This window comes from Manis pentadactyla, chromosome 9 (assembly GCF_030020395.1).
Source record: "Manis pentadactyla isolate mManPen7 chromosome 9, mManPen7.hap1, whole genome shotgun sequence".
Lineage (NCBI taxonomy): Eukaryota > Metazoa > Chordata > Mammalia > Pholidota > Manidae > Manis > Manis pentadactyla.
In genome coordinates, this window is record NC_080027.1 from 45,036,582 (window position 1) to 45,058,816 (window position 22,235).

At 40.3% G+C, this 22,235-nt stretch overlaps 1 protein-coding gene and 1 pseudogene across 4 annotated transcripts; both read left to right on the top strand.

Moving 5' to 3' along the window:
- Positions 1 to 479: 479 nt before the first annotated feature.
- Positions 480 to 12,421, top strand: LOC118933068 (tripartite motif-containing protein 5-like). 4 transcript variants are annotated; one of them, XM_057507277.1, is made up of 9 exons: positions 480 to 611; positions 1,586 to 1,688; positions 5,582 to 5,899; positions 6,564 to 7,052; positions 7,622 to 7,717; positions 8,300 to 8,530; positions 9,563 to 9,585; positions 11,799 to 11,899; positions 12,180 to 12,421. In XM_057507277.1, the coding sequence occupies exons 4-9, from the start codon at positions 6,633 to 6,635 to the stop codon at positions 12,200 to 12,202; spliced, it is 894 nt and encodes a 297-aa protein (XP_057363260.1). In that variant the 5' UTR covers positions 480 to 611; positions 1,586 to 1,688; positions 5,582 to 5,899; positions 6,564 to 6,632; the 3' UTR covers positions 12,203 to 12,421. The 4 variants fall into 4 exon arrangements, with proteins under 4 accessions (XP_057363260.1, XP_057363259.1, XP_057363261.1 ...); XM_057507276.1 differs by having other exon boundaries at positions 5,582 to 7,052; XM_057507278.1 differs by lacking the exon at positions 5,582 to 5,899.
- On the top strand, positions 12,257 to 14,287 carry LOC130685032 (E3 ubiquitin-protein ligase TRIM34-like; annotated as a pseudogene).
- The last annotated feature ends 7,948 nt before the right edge of the window (positions 14,288 to 22,235 follow it).

Consider the following 22,235-nt stretch of genomic DNA (forward strand, 5'->3'; position numbering starts at 1 on the left):
CGTAACTTTAAATGAAACTTTTACTCTGCTTCACTGCTGTGTCTCTGCCCTTCAGTTCTTTGTTGTGGTGGGGACAAGAACCGAGGAAAATAACATCCCCCTAACATGACCACCTGAGAATTTCAGATTCGAATAGCATTCCCTCTCATACGACCTACTGGGACGCGAATTGGCTAGATCCGCTCAGCTCGCCTTGGATACGGGGCAGAGCCTTCAGTTTGGGTCCTCAGTGTGGGAAAGGGGGTTCTTTATTCCCGTCCGCCAATGGCTCATTTGAAAGGAAAAAAGATGAGGCGTGTGTGTGTGAACTTACATTGCATGGGTAAGCCTCGTGCTCTAATGGACGAATTACCTAGAGGAGCCAGGTGAACAGCTTCCAGGTGCAGAAGTGAGGTGGGAATACAAAGCAGCCCCTGGCCTGCCAGACCCCCGCACAAAAGCTTTGTCATTTCCTATATGGAGGCCTCCAACTGGCCCCTCCCTTTTCCTGCCCTACCCCCAGGAACTTAACTTTCATTTTCACTCTGCTGCTCCTGATCCTGTGTGTGGCTCTGAGCCCTGACCACTCTTCTTCAAGGAATCGCAGCTGACTTCTTCATCGGTGTCTGAAGGTATGCTGGGTGGTTTGTGGAGGGCAGAGGTTGGGAGACTTCAGACCAAAACCCACCAAATTTGCTTGGGAAAAAAGGCTCTGTTCTCAGGCTTCCTGCTGAGCTTGCTGGCTGGGGCCGGCTGGCGGAAGGGCAGGCTTTCTGGAAGGGAGGGTTGAAAGATAGGAAAGGCTTTGCTTGTTGCCTGGAGGAACCATTATTTCACCAGGCTGAATCTACCCCCTTCTCCTTCCCATTCAGTAATTTTTGAATTGCACATTGCTGAGAACAGCCAGAATCCTTGATTTTTCAGAGATGGAATGTCCCTTCCCCCAAAATAGAAGCAAAGGCAGAGGAATCTTTGAATCCCAATAGTTTGTCCTAATGTAAAAGTGTATTATTTCTGTGTGACTCTAGATAAATTCTCCTTACCTTGTCCTGTTTGTGCTTAGGAGTTTCATGGTGTAACAGCTAGCAAGCTCAGCAGCCTTTTATCTGTTTACTCATCCAGACACAGGGAATTGCTGTAATTCCTTAAAAATCACCAACAGTCTCATCCTTCTTCTTGGGCCACACTACCACCCAAAAACTGAGCTCACCTTAAAGATTAGGAGCAAGAGGATCATGTAGGAAGAATTTTCTGACTTTTTAAATAAACAGAATGAGTCAATTGATTGGTGTTAATGATATAAAAAGATGTCAGAAGAAATAGTCTTGATACCGGGGGTTTCTTGTTTAGAGAGTCGAAGAGAAGGAACTTTGCAAACACTCAGGATAGGAAAGCAAGGGAGAGGCTTTTATTTAGAGATAAAGTGAAAGGAAAGAGCTCCTGGCTCACGCTGGGAGGAGACAAGAGAGCTCATGGTGGTGCGTTGTCTAGGGGATTTATAGGCAGTTGAGGATGAATGTGACAAAGGTTTAGGGATGCAGACCTGCCAAATGGTCCCAGAATGTTTATCTTTGATGAGACACTAACACTGTTATCCTCATATCAGTTCTTCAGGTAACAGAAGAAATTTATTGCTCTGATTCCTTCCCAGGACAGCAGCTTCTTGGTCTGGAAGCGTGTCAATCGATACTACCTACCCTGCCCCCAAGGTGGGTTGAGGTACTTACTATCTGTTTGCTAAAAGAGAAAGTTAAGAATCTTACTTCTTAACTTCCTGGTTTTTAAAATGCAATCTTAGCTTTAAGATGGAATACCTCTTGCTTTTACTATATTGTTTAAGGCTGGGCTTGCTCGCTAAATTAATTGCCCAGGTTGTAAATTACTTGATTAGGGGCTAGAGGAGGAAAAGCAGCATATGGGTAAAGTTAAAAAAATAAGCTGGGCCTTTTAGCAGGCTAAAGTAAATCTTACAGTGGCATGATTTAATTGATACAATGAAGACATGGGCTATGCTGACAAATTTTCTTATCTGGGGAGTAGTCAAACATTCCAGGCCAAATTACTTCTGGCTTTTGAGCTTTAACTGATTAGCTCATTAATTTTGAGTCTTTTCTGGCTTTCTAGTTTTAACTAATCTAACTGAAGAATGCCTATATTCCTAGTTTGATATTTTTACTCCAGAGAATTAATGTGACTCTGACTTTGCTTAATGTTTAACATGGAGTTTCAGTAACAGGTTTCTTTGCACCTTGTTACATTGCTCTGACTGTAATTATCCTGCTTTACTTTTTCCAGAGGCCTTCACCACGGTCCCTGTCTCAGTATGAAGATAAGACCCTGAGATCCCTGAGGGAGGGAACTTAGAGCAGGGGAGCCCCTGGGTTGGATTCTTTGACTCCCGACCAACGGAAGGGAGGGAGACGCGATGAGTTGTCAAAGACCTGAAAGGACTAGCCAGGGGACTCAAGGCGTAACAGCGCAAGAGTGGTGCTGAAAAGGCACTTCTCATATTTATTGATCACAAAATTACACTTGAAAGCAGTCAGTATTACACATCATACAATTATTAACCTTTATCCGAACTTAATGTTTAACTGCCCCTAAACGACTGGGGTGCAATGCTCCTGATCACAGAACAAATAAGGCATACTTAAACTGTGAGAGTTGAGTCAAGTAGTGATGTATCGCTCTAATACATGCTTCACTAACAACGAAGAAAACAAATCAATTAACAGAAAAGGCCAGTTTGAACCCATACCCCGTGCCCACTCCCCTGCTTCCTACAGAAGGTACAGCTTTACCCACCTTCCTCGGAGCACGTGGGAGATACCAGTCACACCTCTGTTGTCAGCCTGACTTCTCCTCTGACCAAATCTTACTTTATGAAAGTTGGCTTTGGAGAATACCACCTCTGCTACATGTTCCTTCCACCCCCACCCTACTGCCCCCAGCCATAAGTCAGTGTTAACACCTGTTTTCTGAACTCAGACAGTACACCTCTGTCATGCCAGTTATCACACTGTTTTAGAATTTGTTACTTTTCAGCATTAGTTTTTATTTTGCTAGTATTATAAGGGGTTTGTATTAAATACTATTAGATAAGTGTCTCACAAATGAAATATAGCACAATTTCATTTTTCCACTCTATTGAGGAAAAGAGTTCTCATAAAATAGTAATTTGTGGCTTCATCATGCTTAAACAGTTTTACTCTAGCCACCAAAGCAGCTCTGTTGGTATCTTTATTGTTTGGTCTTTAACGTAGTTATCGTCTTTGAATATCTTTTTTGCTTATGTTTATCTGTCAGCTCTGGGAGATTTTGAGTTTGTGTTCTCCCGGGCTCAGATCTTGTGAGAAGAGCCAGGAGCAGGGGCAGTCATCTGATGCCTGACCTGGGAGTTCCAGCAGGCAGAGACCACTCATGTTCCCGTATCTCCCAGACTGCTTTGGAGCCCTTGGGTCACTGCTTAGGTAGCAGTGGGGTCATCTGCATGTGTGGGAACTCAGCTCCTCTGCACGTTCCTCCTTCTGTGTCCATTGTGGCAGCAGCTGCTTTAACATTAGCTCTTTGTAGTCCCACTGTGAAGATAATTTCTTTGTCAGAAATGCACACCTGTGTAGGCTTTTGATGCTTCTCAGCATCAGATGGGATGAGAAATAATTGGAGGCTACAATCCATGTTTGGATCACAGCTTAAGTCATAAATAAGGTAGACATTATCATACAACATCTACCCTTGATACAATATCCACCTTTGGTCTTGCTCTTCACCAGAGCCCGATCTGGGGCATAGTCTCAGCAACCATGCATATGGTCTTTGAGTTGTTTTTAGTATCTGTGCCGTTATCTAGATTAGACTTCCAGTTCACCTTCACCTCGTTCTTTATCTGTTTCCCTTCATGGGTGCTGAACATGGCAGGAGTGGCCAGTTTTAGGTGGTTTAAATTTATCTCCATGCAACTTTTACAGCTTTCCTCTCCCTTGTACTGAACAAAAGGAAAACTTTTTGGTTATCTCATATTGGAGAGCTTTCCTTTACTATCAAACCATCAAGACATTTGTAACTCCCAAGATCGTCCCCTTCTTTGTTTTTTGCTGTACAGCCCCATTTGCCTGGAGCTCCTAACAGAGCCCCTGAGCCTAGACTGTGGCCACAGGGCCATACTGAGTCCAGGTCAGAGAATGAGCATCCCTGTGCTACCACCCTGTGATTTCCCCTTCTGACTGACCAGCAGTAGTTTCCAACTGGGATTGTCATTCCCATCTGGGAGGCCCAATAAGACATGAACTGCCAGGTTCACTTAGCGTAGGTGGGGTATACAGTCAGGAGACACAGCGTGCTGGCATGGTGTCCCAGGTGAGCTCTCTTGGTGGTGATGGCCCTTACACTGGTACAGGAGGTACTTTATCTCAGCTTTTTAAGAAATAAGAGTAGAGGGATACATGTGGAACTACCATAGGCTAGATAAGCCTAATGCTACACAGGACTGATTACTTTGTGAAATCCCTGAGCGTAGCTTCTGGAGGCCTAAAAGACATATCTGATTATAAATCTCAATCCCCTTGTAAAAAATGAGGTCTCTGCTTACCAACTGGCACGTCTTCCTAGTCCAAATGCACTTTATGCATCAGGCCATTTTTGCTATCCATTAATGTGGCCTTGCAAGGCAGTTGACCTTCCACTTTATTGTAACCCAGCAGGTTTCCCAGAAAAACAAATGAATGCTAACTACTAGGGGAAGAGTAAGTCAATATTATCTTTATAAGAAGAAAGCCAGGCCTGATGTTAACTCCGTTCCCACATGTCTAACCCAACCCTGGCCCTACCCTTTGACCTCGTCCCTCCATCTGACCCACTGCTCTCCATACCCTCATTGCCTGTCCCTCTGGCTCTCATCATGAAACCGATTTGCCCGATCTCGCTCTGGGTCCATTTCACATTTCATAGCCCGAGTGCAGAGGGAATTATGTCCTCACTCTTCTCTGATGGGAAAACACTGATAATTTCTCCTTGCTCTTGGAGAAGAGTCCCTAAATGTTATGTAATTTGGAAAGTATCATATTTTATGGACATCAGAGGCTCATGTTATACCAAAGGCCTGGCAGTTTTGTGCACACCAGCCACATTTGCCTTTTAAAACTCATAGAAGATGATGTCTCCCATGAACAGGTCGTCTGCTCCACCTAATCTTTCTTCACTCTCTCATTCCATACTTCTTCATCTTCTTCAGCATTCAGTTCAGTACCCTTTTCTTCCGAGTTGGAATTCTTGGAAAACCAAGAATTTGCCCCGTTATTTGATTCCCAGAAACATGTACATCTTCCTAATAGTGTTTTTCAGATCTGCTCCTTTGTATATGTGTGGCTGGTTATTTATCTTATGTGTGGCTGGTTATTTATCTTATGATTACTTTCCAGATGAATTGGCAAGTTCGTAGTGGTTTAAACCCTCTCTTTAGACTCATGTTTGTGTTTTATGGAGATTAGTCCAGTTGCTAGCATATAATTCATCATCAACAATAATTAGTTTAATGATCTTGCCACTTAATTTTGAGACTTCTTTCTCAAGACTGACATTCATTACATCCATGTTTTTTTTTCAGGTATTGGCTTGTGTGATCCTGCGAGTGTGTATTACATCTCCCTCCACACTGTCCACATACAGACACTCCTGTCGACTCCTGTCTACATCCTTGGCATATTTCTAAGCCAAGGTGAAATCTCACCACTTAAAAACACAAAACTGTCCAGAGTCTCCCAGATGATCTGGATCACTTCACTTCCATATCTCCCATTGCTCTCTTTATTAATTGGATCATAAAATTATCTCTGTTGGTCTCTGATTAACTTGCTGGGATAGGAGACAGACTTCTGAAGGATGATCCTGAGTACATTAGGGTCATCCCAACTCTGTATTGAAGGTAAATGATTTTTGTAAGTCGTTTACTGTCTCTGTTTATACATCTGGTAGAGAGCTTGCCCTGGCCCATGTACACAAACACATTGTCATATATTCTGTCATGCTAATAAGAGAAATCATTGCAAACTTATAGCAAGTGATGGCAGTGGTTATGCTGTAAATAAGGTAGAGCATGTCCTTCTGATAAGAGAGCTTGTAAGGAGAGTTAATACTGAACTGTAAGAGTGAGTCATGCTGATATCCGGGGCAGCATTCCATGCTGAGAGAAGAGCAAGTGTGAAGGCTCATAGGCTTAAGTTGTTTGGTGCTTCTGACATTGAGGATGTGTTTTTTGTATGGGTAAGAAAAAGCAAGATCAGTAGTGAGTCACATAGGATCTTGGTAGAAAAGGCCACAGGTCATCCTTTTTGTTTAGTGAAAGTAAAGGAAAATCACCATCATTGCAGAGATAAGGATAGAATTTGTCATGTCTCATGAACCAAAACTAAAGTGCTTGAAATTAATATGAAAAGTCCTTTTTATTAGGTCACCAAGCTCCTTTCCTTGTTTCTCTACCTTTTAATTTTTTTCCTTCAGTAGTTTGGTCTTGGCCTCTCCTTGATTTCTACACAATATTATCATTTTGCTCCTGCCTTTCTTACTCTGCTCCCTTTTAACCTTCCCAGTCATACAGGGATCTGTGAACAAGAAAGGCCTCAGAAGTAAGAGCAGGTCGGAGAAGGGGCGCAGTTGCGATGGCTTTAGAACTCTTGGCGAATATAAAGGAGGAATTGACCTGCCCCATCTGCCTGGACCTCCTGGTAGAACCTGTGAGCCCAAAATGTGGCCACACCTTCTGCCAAGCCTGCATCTCTGCACAGAACACAGAGTTAGAGTACCAAAAAAGGAAGATCATCTGCCCTGTATGCCAAAGGGTTTATTATGCTGAGAAACTGCACCCTAATCGGAGCGTGGCTAACATAGTGGAGAAGCTCAGGCAAGTCAAGTCGAGTACAGAGGAGGAGCAGAAGAAAGATCTCTGTGTGCGCCATGGAGAGAAACTCCTACTTTTCTGTAAGATGGATGGGAAAGTCATCTGCTGGCTCTGTGAGCGGTCTCAGGAGCACCGTGGTCACCACACCTTCCTCATGGAGGAGGTTGCCCAGGAGTACCAGGTAAGAGATCTGGATGAGGAAATAAAGGGCAGAAAATGGTACTAGATGGGAAATCTCCACTTTACATTGGACCTTAATTACCTTGTCACTATAGGCCCGAAACCTGTGATCTCTTTTCTTTCCAAGCTCACCTTTGGAAGACTGGAGGATTCCATCTGTGCATTCCATACAGTTACAAAAGGATCAGCCTAGTGCACAGGCTCTTATCCAAGAGTAGATATTTTTGTACCTTGTGCTAGATGGGTAGAGATTGGATGCCCAAGAAAAACTCTAAATATCCCTTTCAACAGGAAGGGTAATGGGGAACTGGGTAAACTGAAATACAAGCTCTTTCCCTGCTGCAGAATCAGGCTTCTTTTGATAAAGGGATGGTGACTTCTATCACCTGAGTCTCAAAGAAAACATTCACCACCTCAGGTTTTCTTCCAAGTCGCAGATTCTAATTGCTGTTCTCACAGTTTCTATGAATTCTAGTCTCTTCAGAGACCAGCCTGATTTCTTTCCCATTCATCTCTATGCTGGTAGTGAGAAAGCCCATAGCTGACCGTGATCACTACGATTCCTCTTAGGAGAAGCTCCAGTCAGTTCTGGAGAGGCTGAGAGAGGAAGAACAGGAAGCTAAGAAGTTGGAGGCTGACTTCAGAGAAGAGAAAGCTTCCTGGAAGGTAAGAGGAGACGCTTCTGATGGAGTAGATGGAAATGTGGGCAGGACCGTGGATGTCCGTCACAAGGAGCTCCCTTCCTCTTTGTTCTCTGGCAGTTGAAATGTCCAAAGTCATTTGATCCTCTTCCTGATTGGGGTAGGGGCCGAAAAGTGAACATGTCACAAACGAACACACATATTTAGAGGGAGGTATTCACCGAGAGGGACTCTCTTGTGTGGAGAGCTGGTAAATTCTGTATTTTATTCCCATTGTGTTTTTGAGACTGACTACCCTGGGAGAAGACTCCTGAGAGAAGGAGAGGGTGACCAGGAGTGATGCAGGGGGCACAGACTGTCTTGGACAGCTGTGTGAATGCTGGGCCACACCCATGTACCCCATTTTGGCTCAGGGTTGGCCTCAATAATGCAGGCTTGAGGCCATTATTTTAGAATGTAATAAAGGGAAATAATAGGAAGTCAGGTTTCCTCCAAAATTGCTTGCCTGTTCTATGTCACCTCCCTGTGAGAACTTCCCAAATAAAAAGTCCTTTTTCTGGCTGCTAGTCTGTGCCTGATAGCCTGCATACTTTTCTCTTCCATGAAGATTCAAATACAAAATGAAAAACAAAGTGTCCAGGAAGAGTTTAAACAACTGAGAGACATCCTGGACTCTGAGGAGAAGAAGGAGCTGGAGAAGCTGGTGAATGAGGAGGAAGATATTCTCGATGACCTGGCAGAGGCTGAGAATAGGGTGACCCAGTACAGTGGGTCCCTGAGAGAGCTCATCTCAGACCTGGAGAGGCGGCTGAAGGGGTCCACAATGGAGCTGCTGCAAGTAAGACTCAGAAAGAAGCTCTAAGAACTGAGATTGGAGAAGGGTGAAGACTAAGGCTCCTTCTCACCAGTATTCCTGGGCTGCTTCTGGTGGTGACACTCAGGCTCCTGTAGCCTTGCAGTACCCCTTTCCCTGCATCTATTTTGGGGGGTATAACAATAATTGAATGCATGAGTAACAAGGGAGCACCTCATATTTATTCATTTATCAAGTGCAGTGTATAAGTTTGACCGTGGAGAGAAGACACGTGGTGTCCAGTGGTAGTCTGTAGGCCCTGGTCATCTGTGACCTAGTGTGAAGTGTTTATCGGGTACCTCATGAACAAATGAACTACAGATTCCAAGATTTCTCTCACAATAATGAATTGCAATTTTTCTCCCATTTTCTACTTTCTGAAAAAGAAAGGGAAAAATTGGGATTATTTATTCTTTAACAATTCAGTAAAATACACTAGTGAAGCCATTTCTGGGCTTCTCTTTTTGGAAAAGTTTAATATTTTTTTTGTAGTAGGTTTATTTTAACTTGTTTTATAACATGTACATTAATACATTTGTGTGTACCCTCAGCAAAAGCCATATATACTTCTTGAAGTGTACTATGATTATTTACTCAACTTTGATTCTCTAAAGCCTGGCATGATCTCTGACAAATAATAATACATCACTTTATATTTCTATTGAATAAATGAAAGTACCATGAATTGGTGAAACTATCTCATGAGGAACCTAATGCATTTGGGGGAAAAATTCCAGAACTTTTGTTTTCTTCATAAATCTGTTTCATCTCCAGATCTGCAAAGTTCATTCTATACTTCCACAAGGGTCAAAACTGTTTTTACCTTTTAGGAAAATAGACACCCTCACTTGAGTCTTACGGAATGACTGACTGGCCTGGGTCTTAACATTTACTTCTTTGGCTCTCACACTAGGACTCTCTTTATTCCCACCACAGGGGGCAGTGGGGATGTGGGGAAGCTTTGTAAGTGCAGATAGCCTATTGTTTCTTGACTCCTGTTTTCTCTTTCCTCCCTAGGATGTGAATCACATCATAAAAAGGTATGTGTGGGAGACCAGAGATGATCTTTTGTGCTGTGAAAAGAGGTTTAAAGTTATTAGTGTCATCTGGTGGTCAATTAGAATAAAATACCTCACAGGTTAAGAAAATTTGAGTGTAGTTTTATGTGAAATTTCTGTTCACAAGTCATTGTTTCAATGTTCTGGGACTAGAGAGAATTCTATAGAGGCCATTTATTTGGCTTGTGGGAACAAGGACAACATTCTATGAGGGGCATTTATTTGGCTTGTGGGAAGCCGCAGAGTTTGGTGATCAGCAGTAAACGGTATTGTAGTATCAGACCTCTGTGACTTCATACATTTTATTTACCCTGTGTGCTCGTATATAACTCAGGTTCTCTTATTTTATAGGTACTTGACTTATTGTGGGAAGGTCATGTGTTTTTTATCTGCCAAGCAGCCAGTTGGAGACAACTCCTTTATGTTTAAATTCTGCCCAGGGTATAGAAGAGATCAGGTCTTTCTGTACAGTTCTGTTTGTATTTCTCAAAACAGACTTGAATCTCAAGGAATATTTGGCCTTGGTGCAAACACTTGATCCATCTTGATCACACACTTCAGAAGCCAAGTGCAAAGGCAGTGTCCTTGTGTCTAAATTTGCACACCTACCTGGCAGCATCAAGTTCTTTGCAGAACATGAAATTCAGTCTACTACTGTTAGTCTGGTGTTCATAATGTCTTTTTTTCCAAATGTTTGTAATTTTTCCAGAGAACCTGAAATATCAAATGTTATTCTGAGGAACTCCCTACTGGGGAGCAGACTTTGAAATGTCCTCTCCATACAGTGTTCCTACACTTGATATATCTCAAACACCAATGAGCCAGGTTAGGCAACCTCCCTCTCTGATTTCCACACTTTAATTTTTTTTTTTTTTTTTTTAATAATTATTTTTTTATTGAAGGGTAGTTGACGCACAGTATTACATTACATTAGTTTCAAGTGTACAACACAGTGGTAGAACATTTATATACATAATTCTAGGTTCCAGCTATCACCCTACCAGGCTGTTACAATATCTTGACTATATTCCTTATGTTATACCTTACATCCCGGTTACTAATTTATTTTACCATTGGAAGTCTGTCTTTTTTTTTTTTTTTTTTTTTTTTGTGAGGGCATCTCTCATATTTATTGATCAAATGGTTGTTAACGACAATAAAATTCTGTATAGGGGAGTCAATGCTCAATGCACAATCATTATTCCACCCTAAGCCTAATTTTTGTCAGTCTCCAATCTTCTGAGGCATAACAAACAAGTTCTTACATGGAGAACAAATTCTTACATAATGAATAAGTTACATAGTGAACAGTACAAGGGCAGTCATCACAGAAACTTTCGGTTTTGCTCATGCATTATGAACTATAAACAGTCAGTTCAAATATGAATACTCATTTGGTTTTTATACTTGATTTATATGTGGATACCACATTTCTCTCTTTATTATTATTATTTTTAATAAAATGCTGAAGTGGTAGGTAGATACAAGATAAAGGTAGAAAACATAGTTTAGTGTTGTAAGAGAGCACATGTAGATGATCAGGTGTGTGCCTGTAGACTATGTGTTAATCCAAGCTAGACCAGGGCAATAAAACATCCACGTATGCAGAAGATTTCTCTCAGAACAGGGGGGGTGAGGTTCTAAGCCTCACCTCTGTTGATCCCCAATTTCTCACCTGATGGCCCCCCTGCGACTGTGCCTGTCTTAGGTTGTTCCTCCCTTGAGGAATCTTACCCGTCTCTGGCTAACCAGTCATCTTCCGGGGCCATACAGGGAAATGTGAAGTTGGTAAGTGAGAGAGAAGCCTTATTGTTTGAAAAGGTTAGCTTTTTACATCTTTGCATATTTATGCCCTGTCCACACTTTAATTTTTTATAAAGGTACTAAAGTTTTGATTTGTTGAACCCATCATTTCATATTTTTTCTAGGAGGTAGAGAGGGAGAGGTTAATGATTTCATTTTGGAAGGAAGAAACTTTGCTTTGGAGAGGTCAGGACCTTCCAGGATCACACAGAGGGTAATTGGGAAGGTGGACATGAGCTCATTTCTTCTGGCTCCAAGGTTAGGAGTCTACTGTCTCCTTTCTCAAGGTCTCTGGGGAGAATGGTTCAAGTGCATCAGTAGGGTGAAAAGATACGTCAGTGGTTGGAGAGACAAAAGGTCAGAAGTGTGGGGGTCAATTTTGTCATCTCCAGGAGTGAAACCTTGACTCTGAAGAAGCCAAAAGCCATTCCCAAGAAACAAGGGAGAGTGTTCCAAATGCCTGATATGAGAAGGATACTGCAAATGTTTGATGGTAAGGAGCGCTAGCAAGTGTGTGGCTGTGAGTTTCTTCTGATGACAGGGGCTAAATGGGGAAGAGGGTGTGGACAGAGGAAGCACAGGAGGATAGATACTGTGAGGCTGGGTGATAAGCTCTTATTCAATGGGGGGCGGCCAGGGGTCTGATTAGCCCCTCATTCACCAGTTCACTACCTCACCATAGTCCCCAGTCCTCCTCCTCATCTAGAGAGGAAACAGATTTCAGGGCTAACTCCTTTGCTTATCTTGAATATTATGCATTTTTATCATTTCAGAGCTGTTAAATGGGCAGAGGTAAGAAGTCACAGTTACCACCAAGCCATCATCTTCCAGAACTGTTCGTTTTCTAGAAATGTTGTAAGACTTGTGTTTCCCCTTCCAACACATACTCATAGTACGTTTCTGTGATTTGTATACCTCTTCTCAACAACGGAGCAAAGTTCTTGCCAGAACCCACTCAAGTTATCCTCAAGATGCCTCTCACAATGTCACAAATAAAGCTACATCATATCCCTCACCCAACTCTATAATTTTTCTGCAGTTCATGTGACTCTGAATGGCCCCAACAATAAATCATATGTTGCAGTTTCTTCGAATTGGAGATAAGTGAGAGATGTGTGCAGTTGGAAACCAAATGTATATCTGAATGGTGTTTAGGATCATTATGGTGTCCTAGGCCCCCCAGTTATCAGATCAGGGAAACATTGGGGTATAGATGTGTCGAAAAGCATACCTGGATCCTGGGAGGGGCGGGGCTATAATGGAAAATAATCTGAATCCAGTATGAAATTTCTTGTTAGATGAGGTGAAAATCAACATGTTCAAGTATCCACCTAAATATGGCTGCCGGCTGTAGGGTTACACAATCAACTTGAATATAATGCCTTGGAGGAGTCCTCTAATCCCTTGATCTTAACCATCTCCCTCACTGTGCCCCCCACCGTGTTGGGGTTTTCCAGGACTATAAGGCTGCCACTGTCTCATTTTTCAGTGCCACCAACCATGAGTTTCTCATCTATAAATTCTCTTTATGTTCTTTTTCTCAGACAAATTTTCCACATTTCAGTCCTATGAAATACAGTATCTCCATGACTGATTGCCAAGCTCTTGAACCTTCTCACACTCTCACTCACTTGTCTGCAGTTCGTCTTGCTTCGGGTGCATCTAATGCACTGAGCTTATCTGCACCATTCTGGCCATATTTTTGTTGCTGCCTCCCTTTTTTCCATTTAAATATCCTTTATTCATCAGTAAGATGTACCATTTGCCTCATGTCATATATTCCCCAATATCATGTTTGCATTAGGAGAGAATCTTAATTCATTTTCCATGCTGCCAAGAAAAAATTGACTAATGTCTCGTAAAGGAAGACCAATATTGAGATAATACCTCTGCCACATGTTTACAATCTCATTTCCTCCGCCAATGCCTGAGAAGATGAAGGTAAGCTTTTTAATAACTTTTATGTACTATCAAAGACCTTGTATAGGAATCATTTACTAAAGAATGAGTTCTTAGCACTGTGTCAGTTTACCCATGATGCCTCTTACTCATCAAGGAGTTAAGGAGAAAGTATCACAAAATGTACTAAGAGTGGAAGTTTGTGTCCAGAGTGTCTTGTGTTCAAGTCCAGTCTCCATATACTAGTATATAACCTTGAACAACATACTTAAGTGCTGTGTTTTTCTTAAAATCATCTTGGTACTGAAAACTGCACTATACTTAGGATCATTGCAAGAAGGTTAATGTCATTAAGTGTAAAACGTCTAAGTGTCTCAGCTTAATAATAAATGTTTACGGTACTAATTATAGAAAAATAAGGCTGTGTCAGTGTCTCATGAAACAGGTTTGTGCTTTCAAGAGCACTAGAGCTACTTTTACTGAAGTCTCATTTGTCAGATACCAGGTGCTGCTTTGTTACTATCAAGGCTACTCCAGCTTTGCCAGTAATAGATGAAGAGTGTGTATGTATGTCTTATCACAGAATATTTTAATTCTGGTGTTGCTACATACTGGTCCTTACCAAGTCAACTAAATTATTTGGGATTCAGTTTGGTTTCTCATTTGTAAAAGAAAAAATTATATATATATATATGTGTGTGTATATATATATATATATGTGTGTGTAATTTGCCTGATGTGGTATTCTTAAAAATTAAGCAACAGACTGCTTTCAAATCTTCTGTCATTTCTAAGATACAGGCAGGCAGTGGTCCAGTATGTTGTCTGTTCATTTCTTGGCTCCCTCACCCTGTGACTGAGATAAGTGATAAGAATACCCCCTTGCTTTGCTTTAAGAAGTAAATAACTGATTAAAGAATTAGAATTTTCTTTAAAATTTAACTAATAATAAAATAAATTTCTGTATATAGGCCTAATCTTGTTTTATGTTTTTGTTTTTTCATTTTCTGCAGTGTTTCTGTTTCATTGAAACTGAATTTGTTTGGAATCTGTTGGCCCAGCCTTAAAAAGTTAATCATTCAGTGCTACAGTAAAAGTCAGATGTGCACTGTGACATTTCTGGGTCATGGCATAAGAATGTGTTTTGCTTTCACTGGCCAGTCTTACCTTTGCAGGGAGGTGAAAGCTCCCAGGAACTAAAAGAAAGACCTGTCCTTTTCCCTCAGTGAGATAGAAGGGTTATTACTTCTTCAGTGAATTACTTCTTACTAATTCAGGGTTTGCAGGGATCCCGTGTCTTTTAGAATTTTTATTACCAACTCTTCCTCCACCGAGTTCAGAACTAGAAAAAGAAAGTGGGCTACTGGTCCGGCAGTAAGTCTCTTCCTGGCTAGTCCCTAGGAATTCCTAAGTCCCTGCCCTTTGGATGACCTTTGATGACACAGGGATTCCAAGGTGAATATCTGTAGTGTCTGTGTCGGCCTCCTCCCTGTCTCCGACCCACAGAGAAAGGAGGCGACGCGATCAGATATCAAAGACTTGAATAGGCCAGCCGGCAGACTCAAGGCATACCAGCTCAAGAGTGGTGCTGGAAAGGCACCTCTCATATTTATTGATCTGGTATCACATTCTTGAGTGGGTTAACAAGTTTCTAGACACAATGATTAACATGCTTTACTCCAGGAATGTAATTGCCTCCAGGTCGCTGGGGCAAGTCGTCCCTGGTGCCAGACAATGAGGGGGTAAGGATAACAAGAAACAGATCTCGGTTTAGATTTAGTGAGCTGCGCATGCACCACAGATTCCAAGGAAGGCAATCAATTCCCATAGAAATAGAATGATCTATGGATGGCAACCTACATTTCCCCCGTTTTTAAATCAAAAAGGAAGAGAAGTCCATTATTTCACCGCAGCTTGGTAAAGAAAGGGGCGACAAGAAATGCCTCATTAGGGTGAGTGAGGTGCTAAGCCACGCCTCAGTTGACCCCCTCATCTCTCGACCTGTTGGCCCCTGCGACTGTGCCTGTCTTAGGTTGTTCCTCCCATGAGGAATCTTACCCATCTCTGGCTAGCCAGCCATTTCTTGGGGCCGTGCAGGGAGTTAAATACGATACAGCAAAGAGGCATACAAAAGATTTATGCAAACACTTCGTCATCTCCTTAATTGCTGTGGAATTTTAAAATATACAGTGATCTGTCACACGGTCTCTCAAGAAAATAACATGCAATTATTTTTTTGCCATGACTTGAAATATAGCATATGCATGAATTGGCTTTATTAAGTCAGCAATCAGATGGCGCACCTATGCTACCAAAACAGGAAGGCAAATGCATAAAAGAAGTCGGCCTACAAGTATTGGCCATAGCCAGTGAAACCAAGAGAACCAATCAGGTAATCTAGGTAATTGTGAAAACTTATCAATAATATGGTGAATATCAGCCAACTGGTTTTGAATTGTTTGTGAAAAATCAGATATATTGAAACAACACATTCCAGGAAATTGTTCACAGCCCAAATGTTCTTTCAGCAACAAATAGTCTATGGTAGCATGATTCTGAAGCACTGCCACTTGAACTTCTCCAAGTTCCTTATTAAGTTCTGACAGTATGGAAGCAGTCAGATTTGTAGTCTTGCTGTAAGCACATGCTAGCTTAGATATTTCCTTCTGCATTCTTACAATGAGTCCTGGTACAGGCAATACAAACACAGCTGTGGCTGCAACGGCAATGGGGTCTAACAATTTCAAGTTGTCATTACAATCTGGAGGCAGGACTCGGGTCACTCTTCAGTGTTTAAATCCAGGATGATCTATAAGGGCTGGGAGAATACGTCCTATACCACAAACACCATGATAATGTGAGGAAAAGGCTTGACAGGTTTTGTTATCACACAAAAACACCCAGCCATTTGGGAGTCTATATCCATCTGGCCATTTTACATGAATAGTAGAATTACAGTAAGAAGGTATATTAGCACAATTGATACGTATGCAACTAGAAACTATAGTGGTGCTAACTGGTAAATTCAATTGAATTTCTTGAGCAAGAATCTTGGGGGTTAAAGTAATATTTATTCCAGAAATATTAGTAAGCACTGAAAAAGGGAGTCCAAATCAAAACCGCTTATCAAATTCTTTAAGATTCCACTAATAGAGGAATCACCTGCTATACAAAAAGATGTCTTGTTAAGCCTTTGATTAGCCAATTGCAACCACATATTGGGTGAAGAATACTTTTTCTCTGGGGTTATGAAATATCCAAATAAACATATCTACTTTTATATATTTGATCAGGGCTTCTGGAATTTTTCAGAATAATTGCCAATATCATTCTGGGTTAAAACTTCTATAAATATCATACTGGGTATTGTCTCTTTTAGACTGATCAGTAGCATTATCCCAACCAAGTTTTCCTCCATCTTTCTGTCTATATATTTCATTACTATCCTTTTTCCAAATCACCAGGCCTACAGGAGTTGAACAAGTGGAGATACAATGAAGTACTACTCCCCAGCCGAAGTAGGAGGACTGCTAATACTAGCAGTAATAGTACAGGCCTGGGTTATGTGTATGTGTATAGAGATTAGAATCAAAGACTTCATTATCATGTAGGGATCCTCCAGTGACAGAACAGGTTGAGGGACATCGCCTAGGACAGCGGTCTCAGATGGCGATGTTGCTGGGAGTTCCTCTTTATAGCATATCTTGATCTGCTTTCTAGGCAGCCAGTTCAGGCGTTGGTCATCTGTAAACACAGACACAAACAAACCCTTTGCCCCACACCTTAATATGACCTTTATACCATTATGAAGAACCTATTGGAGACCACCATACAGGAACTGCTGTTGTTTTAGAAAAAGAAATATTGTCAGAAAAATGCACTTCCATAGCTGATTGTCTGTCACCCTTTAAAAGACCAAAATTAAGGATATGTAAAGCATGTATTAATCGTTAGTTTGCAGTTAATTTTATCATATTGGGCAGTAATACCCCTTTTTATTTTAATAAATAATGCTTAAGAGTAAGATGGCGATGTTTAATTAGAGCTTGGCCTGTAGAATTGTATGAAATACCTGTTTTATGAGTGATTTTATATAGCTGAAAAAAATTTTTTAGAGTAGAGGAGAGGTAAACTGGAGCATTGTCAGTCAGCTTAAGAGAAAAAGCTTAAAACATTTTGTCAGCAACATTTGAAACAAAAAGCCACAAAATCGTCTTCTTTAGTTTACTTAATCCTAGGTAACTAATACTTGTTTTGCTGAAATCTAGTTCTTTACTAGTTTAGGAGTAATAAAACAGTGACTTTAAATGACAAAAGACTTACAAATGACAATGGTTAAAGACTTGATGAGAGCTTACATAAGATAGCTGACATAAGAAAATTTGGATATTTCTGTAACACAAAACATTTAGTAACAAAGTTTAGCATCTTTCCTTTTGACAGTGCTTTCTAGGTAAATATATATCAGATAAATAAGCCAAATTAGCCAAATATTTTTCCCAATGAGGAGAAAAGTTCTTCTGACATATTCTAGGGGCCCTCTGGAAAATATCAGTTAACTAGAGGTAAAAGCACCTTTTTGAATTTGATTTTGGAAAGTTGTCAAAAGAAAGTTTCTTTGGCATTTGCTTAAATAAAATTACAGGTTGCCATGAAGCAATACTTATCTATTTAACTAGAATGAGAACAAAATACTTCAAAGGCAGATACAGAAGTTTACACAGTTGTTAGCAAAGTTTAACTTTTAGTCCTTTGATATTAGAATCTCATTTTCTTAAATACTCAGACAAATCACTGAGACTTTAAGCATAAGAAACTATTTTGATAAAACAACTAGAAAGCCTTTTGCAATCTTTCAACATTAAGAGCAGACTAACAGTTTAAGAACACTGTCTTTTTAACTGAAAACAAAATTCTAATTTTGCTGTGTACTTGATATCAAGACTCACTTGTTTTAATTTTACATTTAATGACTATATCAATTTTTCCACAAGCTTTCTAGAACTTTCTTTTTACATTCAGTGTTCTCCTCCTTTAAATAAATAGCTGTACTTTAGAACAATTACCTTCTTCTACCCTCAACAAAATGAATTTCCATTCTTTATACTTTCTCTTATTAAAACACACATCTTTAGCATACAGAAATATTTTCCTTATTATATTAAGTAGTTTTCATTAGAACTTAAAACCATTTGATACTTTAACTTTCAGTGAACACTGAAAAATAGGCCACTGTAAACTGTTACACTAGCATTCTTCGATTGATACATCTATGAATGTATATTATCATTTTTGGAAATGTGCTTTACAGCACAATTTCTCATTAGGCACAAATATGTCCATATAACTTAGCAAACTTTAAGAATTTTGGTTACCACAAAAATTCTCAGGCTGTTTGCATATATATATATGTGTATATATATAGTTATACATTAATACAGTATTAAGATGTTTATTTGCTACATTTGTTTACTTATTTTTAGCAACTATGCTAGATTACTTACAAAATTTTTACCAAACATTAGACAAAGTCAAGCTTTTCTTTAAGCATCTTCTTGAAATGTTTAACAGGTAACATCAACTTAAATGACTTTAAGTAAACTTTGGCAGCTGATAACTATAAGGACATGTCTGTTTCAGTTAAACTTAAATTAGCTTTAATGCTTAATATTTTTTATTAGATTTTCTGGAAGTTTTAGAATGCTCAATTTTCACAAGTGCTTGTTTTTAAATCAGTTTTTATTAATGCCATCTGGAGGTAGGAAAATATTTTTCATTTACACACTTAGACACACAAACATACAAATTGAGACGTAATGACTACAGTTAGCAACACTTTTCATATAAAAACATACACAGACAGACAAACTGATATAAAGATTTGAGTTAATGATATTTAATTGCTTTCTTTCTTTTTAGCTTACTTGATTAAAAGTACTTCAGTTTTCAAAAATACACTCTAAGGGCGAGCAGTTTACATAGCTGGGTTAAGGTTTAGATGGCCCCAGACTAACAGGGCCGATGAAGGCTCTGAACTAATAGGGACTGTGTGTGTCCAGGGGGCTGGAAATGAAATGCAAGTACAATTCTAGCTCCAGTCATTTAAAGCCAGGCTGTATTGTAGAAGATAAATTTCTTCTATCTCAGGGAGTCTAGTTTAAGACTTCTCAATTTTCAAAGATAATGATGAACTTAATAAGTAGAATAGATTTTCACTAAAAGAATTTAGAAAACTAGTTCCATATTGTAGTAGTTCACGGGACTTTTGACTATTTTCCTTCTTTGTGGCAAAATATATTTAGCTGCATAACATTATATTGCATACTTCTTTCAGGGGCCAAGTTTGTGTGCAGAAGATAAGACACTTCTTTTTTAGAATTTAGGGATTGAATTGCTCTCAGATGGTTTTCTTAGTTTTTTCTGCACAAACTCTAGTCATTCTTTGAGAGGCCCCTGCCTGTCTGATAAGTGCAGCTGAGACAGGGACCATAGATGTAGTCAAGAGTAGAGTGAGGGCCTCCGGAGGGGGCAGGGTGGGATATCTGCAGTCAGAGCAATGTAACTACATGCAAGGAAACCCCCCTGCTAAAACTCTGTTAAACATTGAGCTCTAGATCATTCTTCAGTGAAATCAGTTAATGTTCCCCAGATAAAGAGTAGCATGTTTTATTATGCTAATCACTTGTAACCATGTGTAAGATTCACTTTAGCATGCTAAAAGGCCCAGGCCTATGTGCTGTCTTTCCTCCTTCAGATCTGATGAAGTAATTCTGCAAACTGAGCAACTAACTTAGCATGCAGACCCAGCTGTAGACGACATAGTAAAAGGTAGGAAGAATTCCATCTTGAAGGTAAGATTGCATTTTAACACCCAGGAAATTCGAGAGGCAAGATTCTTTGGCAAGTAGACAATACCTCGGCCCACCTTGGGGGATGAGCAGGCAGTCTTTTGATATGCTCCCAGACCAAGGCGCCGGTGTCCCAGAGAGAAATCAAGGCAGGAAATTCCTTAGTTAATCTTTAATATTCAAGGACCACTTAAGTCCCCACCCCTAAGTATTTTCATGTTCTCGAAAAATCCTCAACTGCCTATAAAACCCCCTAGACAACGCGCCATTATGGACTCTCTTATCCCCTCCTGGTGTGAGCCGGGAGCTCTGTCCTTTCACTTTATCTCTAAATAAAAGCCTGTACCTTGCTCTCCTACCTTGACTGCTTGTGAAGCTCATTCTTTGGCTCTGCAAACAAGAACCGCAGCAACACAGGGACTGTGTGACTTTTTGCTGCTAGATTCTTGATCTGAGTCACAGGCTTGTTTGGCTTCCCTGGGGCTGCAGACAAGGAAAAGTGTAGCTCCAGGATGACTGCCTCTAAAGAAAGGAGTCAATAGAATAGGGCTATTTACATGTTGGTCTGAGGGTTCAGCTTGATTACTTTACAGGCTCTATATTACACAGGAGAAAGTAGCACAGGCCTAAGAGGACTGCTTTGAAGGGGGAGCAGGGTAAATTAACAAGAGTAAAGGTTTGTGTAAGGCAATTTTTGATAATTGAGCCTTTCGAGTGTGTTGTTCTACCTACTTGAGTCCTTCTTCAGCTTTTAAGGTTAAGTCTCTAGGACTATTAAGATCTGAGGGTCTTCTCAAAGTATAGAAGAGACGTTGCAATTTATAAGTAGGAATACTTAGTAAAAGCTGGATTCAATTATCTCTTAATAATTTTTGAAAATCATGTAAAGTTTTAAGATGATCTCTCCTTATCTGAATTTCCTGAGGGATTATTGAATTTTGTTGAATTTGATTCTCCAAGTAATTCATTGGGTATTATATTTGTATTTTATCAGGAGCTATTTATAAGTCCCATTGTTTTAATTCAACTTCAATCTCATTGAGAATAGTAGTAAGAGATAGATGTTTATGTAGTTATGCGAATATCATCCATATTATGAATGACGTAAGCTGAGGGCCATTTCTCTTGTATAGGCTGAAGGGCTCTGTGCACATAATTTGGCAAATTGTGGGGTTCTTTAGCATTCCTTGAGGAAGCACTTTCTATTGAAATCTTTCTGAAGGGGCCCTGTAAGTTTAAAGAAGGGACAGTAAAAGCAAATTTTCCCCTATGTGTTATGGCCAAAGTGTGAGAAACACACTCACTGGTCCAAATTCAGTAAGTGGACATGGAGACAAAGAGAACAGCGGAGCAAGGCTTTAATGACGGTCTTTCAAGATCAGGTGTCTGGTGGGCAGGCACACGTGAGGAGTTTGGCGCCAGTAATTTATTTCCTAGTGCGCGAGTCCCTCCCCTGGTTCCTCATTGGCTGGGTACTACAGGGTTCAGTCTTCCCCGGACGTTGCCTAAGCCCGTTATATCTTTCCTTTACATTTGTCTTATTCTTATTGGTAGGTTAAAAAAACTCAACAGGTATAGCCAGGCCCTTATCAATTCCCCCACCCCCACTCTCAGCCCAGCAGCTTCCACCATGTGGCCCTTTGTTAATACCTTACTGTTAAAATGTTTAAACATCCTAGTGGGAATAAATCACATTTAGGTTTTATACTCTTTCCTAACAGTTCCCCCCTCTTTTTAATAATTTCTGATTTTATTCCCAGTGATGTATTTTAATTTACGCTTGCTCCTTTCTCAAATTTCTGTAATAGCTTTTTACTCTTCCTCGTAGTTCAAATTTTCTCCTAAGATTATTTTGGGTGTAGGTCATAGGTATTTTGCTTGTTTATGGCTGCCTTTATAAGCTTGAGTCAAGCCTCTCACACAAGGGATGATACAGCATCCTACAGCAGTTAGAAGTCTTGCAACTATAACAAGGGATGTTAAAACAGAGGTAACTACACCTTTCTATTTTCCAAACCATCTTTCCAACCAGTCTATAAAAAAGTCACTGGTGCCAGTTTTCAGCTAATTCATTAGCTGAAG

Bases quoted from the DNA above. Each gene is read 5' to 3' on its own strand.
- LOC118933068 (XM_057507276.1), top strand. From the start codon at position 6,633: ATGGCTTTAGAACTCTTGGCGAATATAAAGGAGGAATTGACCTGCCCC. The intron at 7,718-8,299 runs GTAAGAGGAGAC...TCTTCCATGAAG, and splicing joins AAGAGAAAGCTTCCTGGAAG to ATTCAAATACAAAATGAAAA. The intron at 11,900-12,179 runs GTAAGGAGCGCT...TTATCATTTCAG, and splicing joins GATACTGCAAATGTTTGATG to AGCTGTTAAATGGGCAGAGG.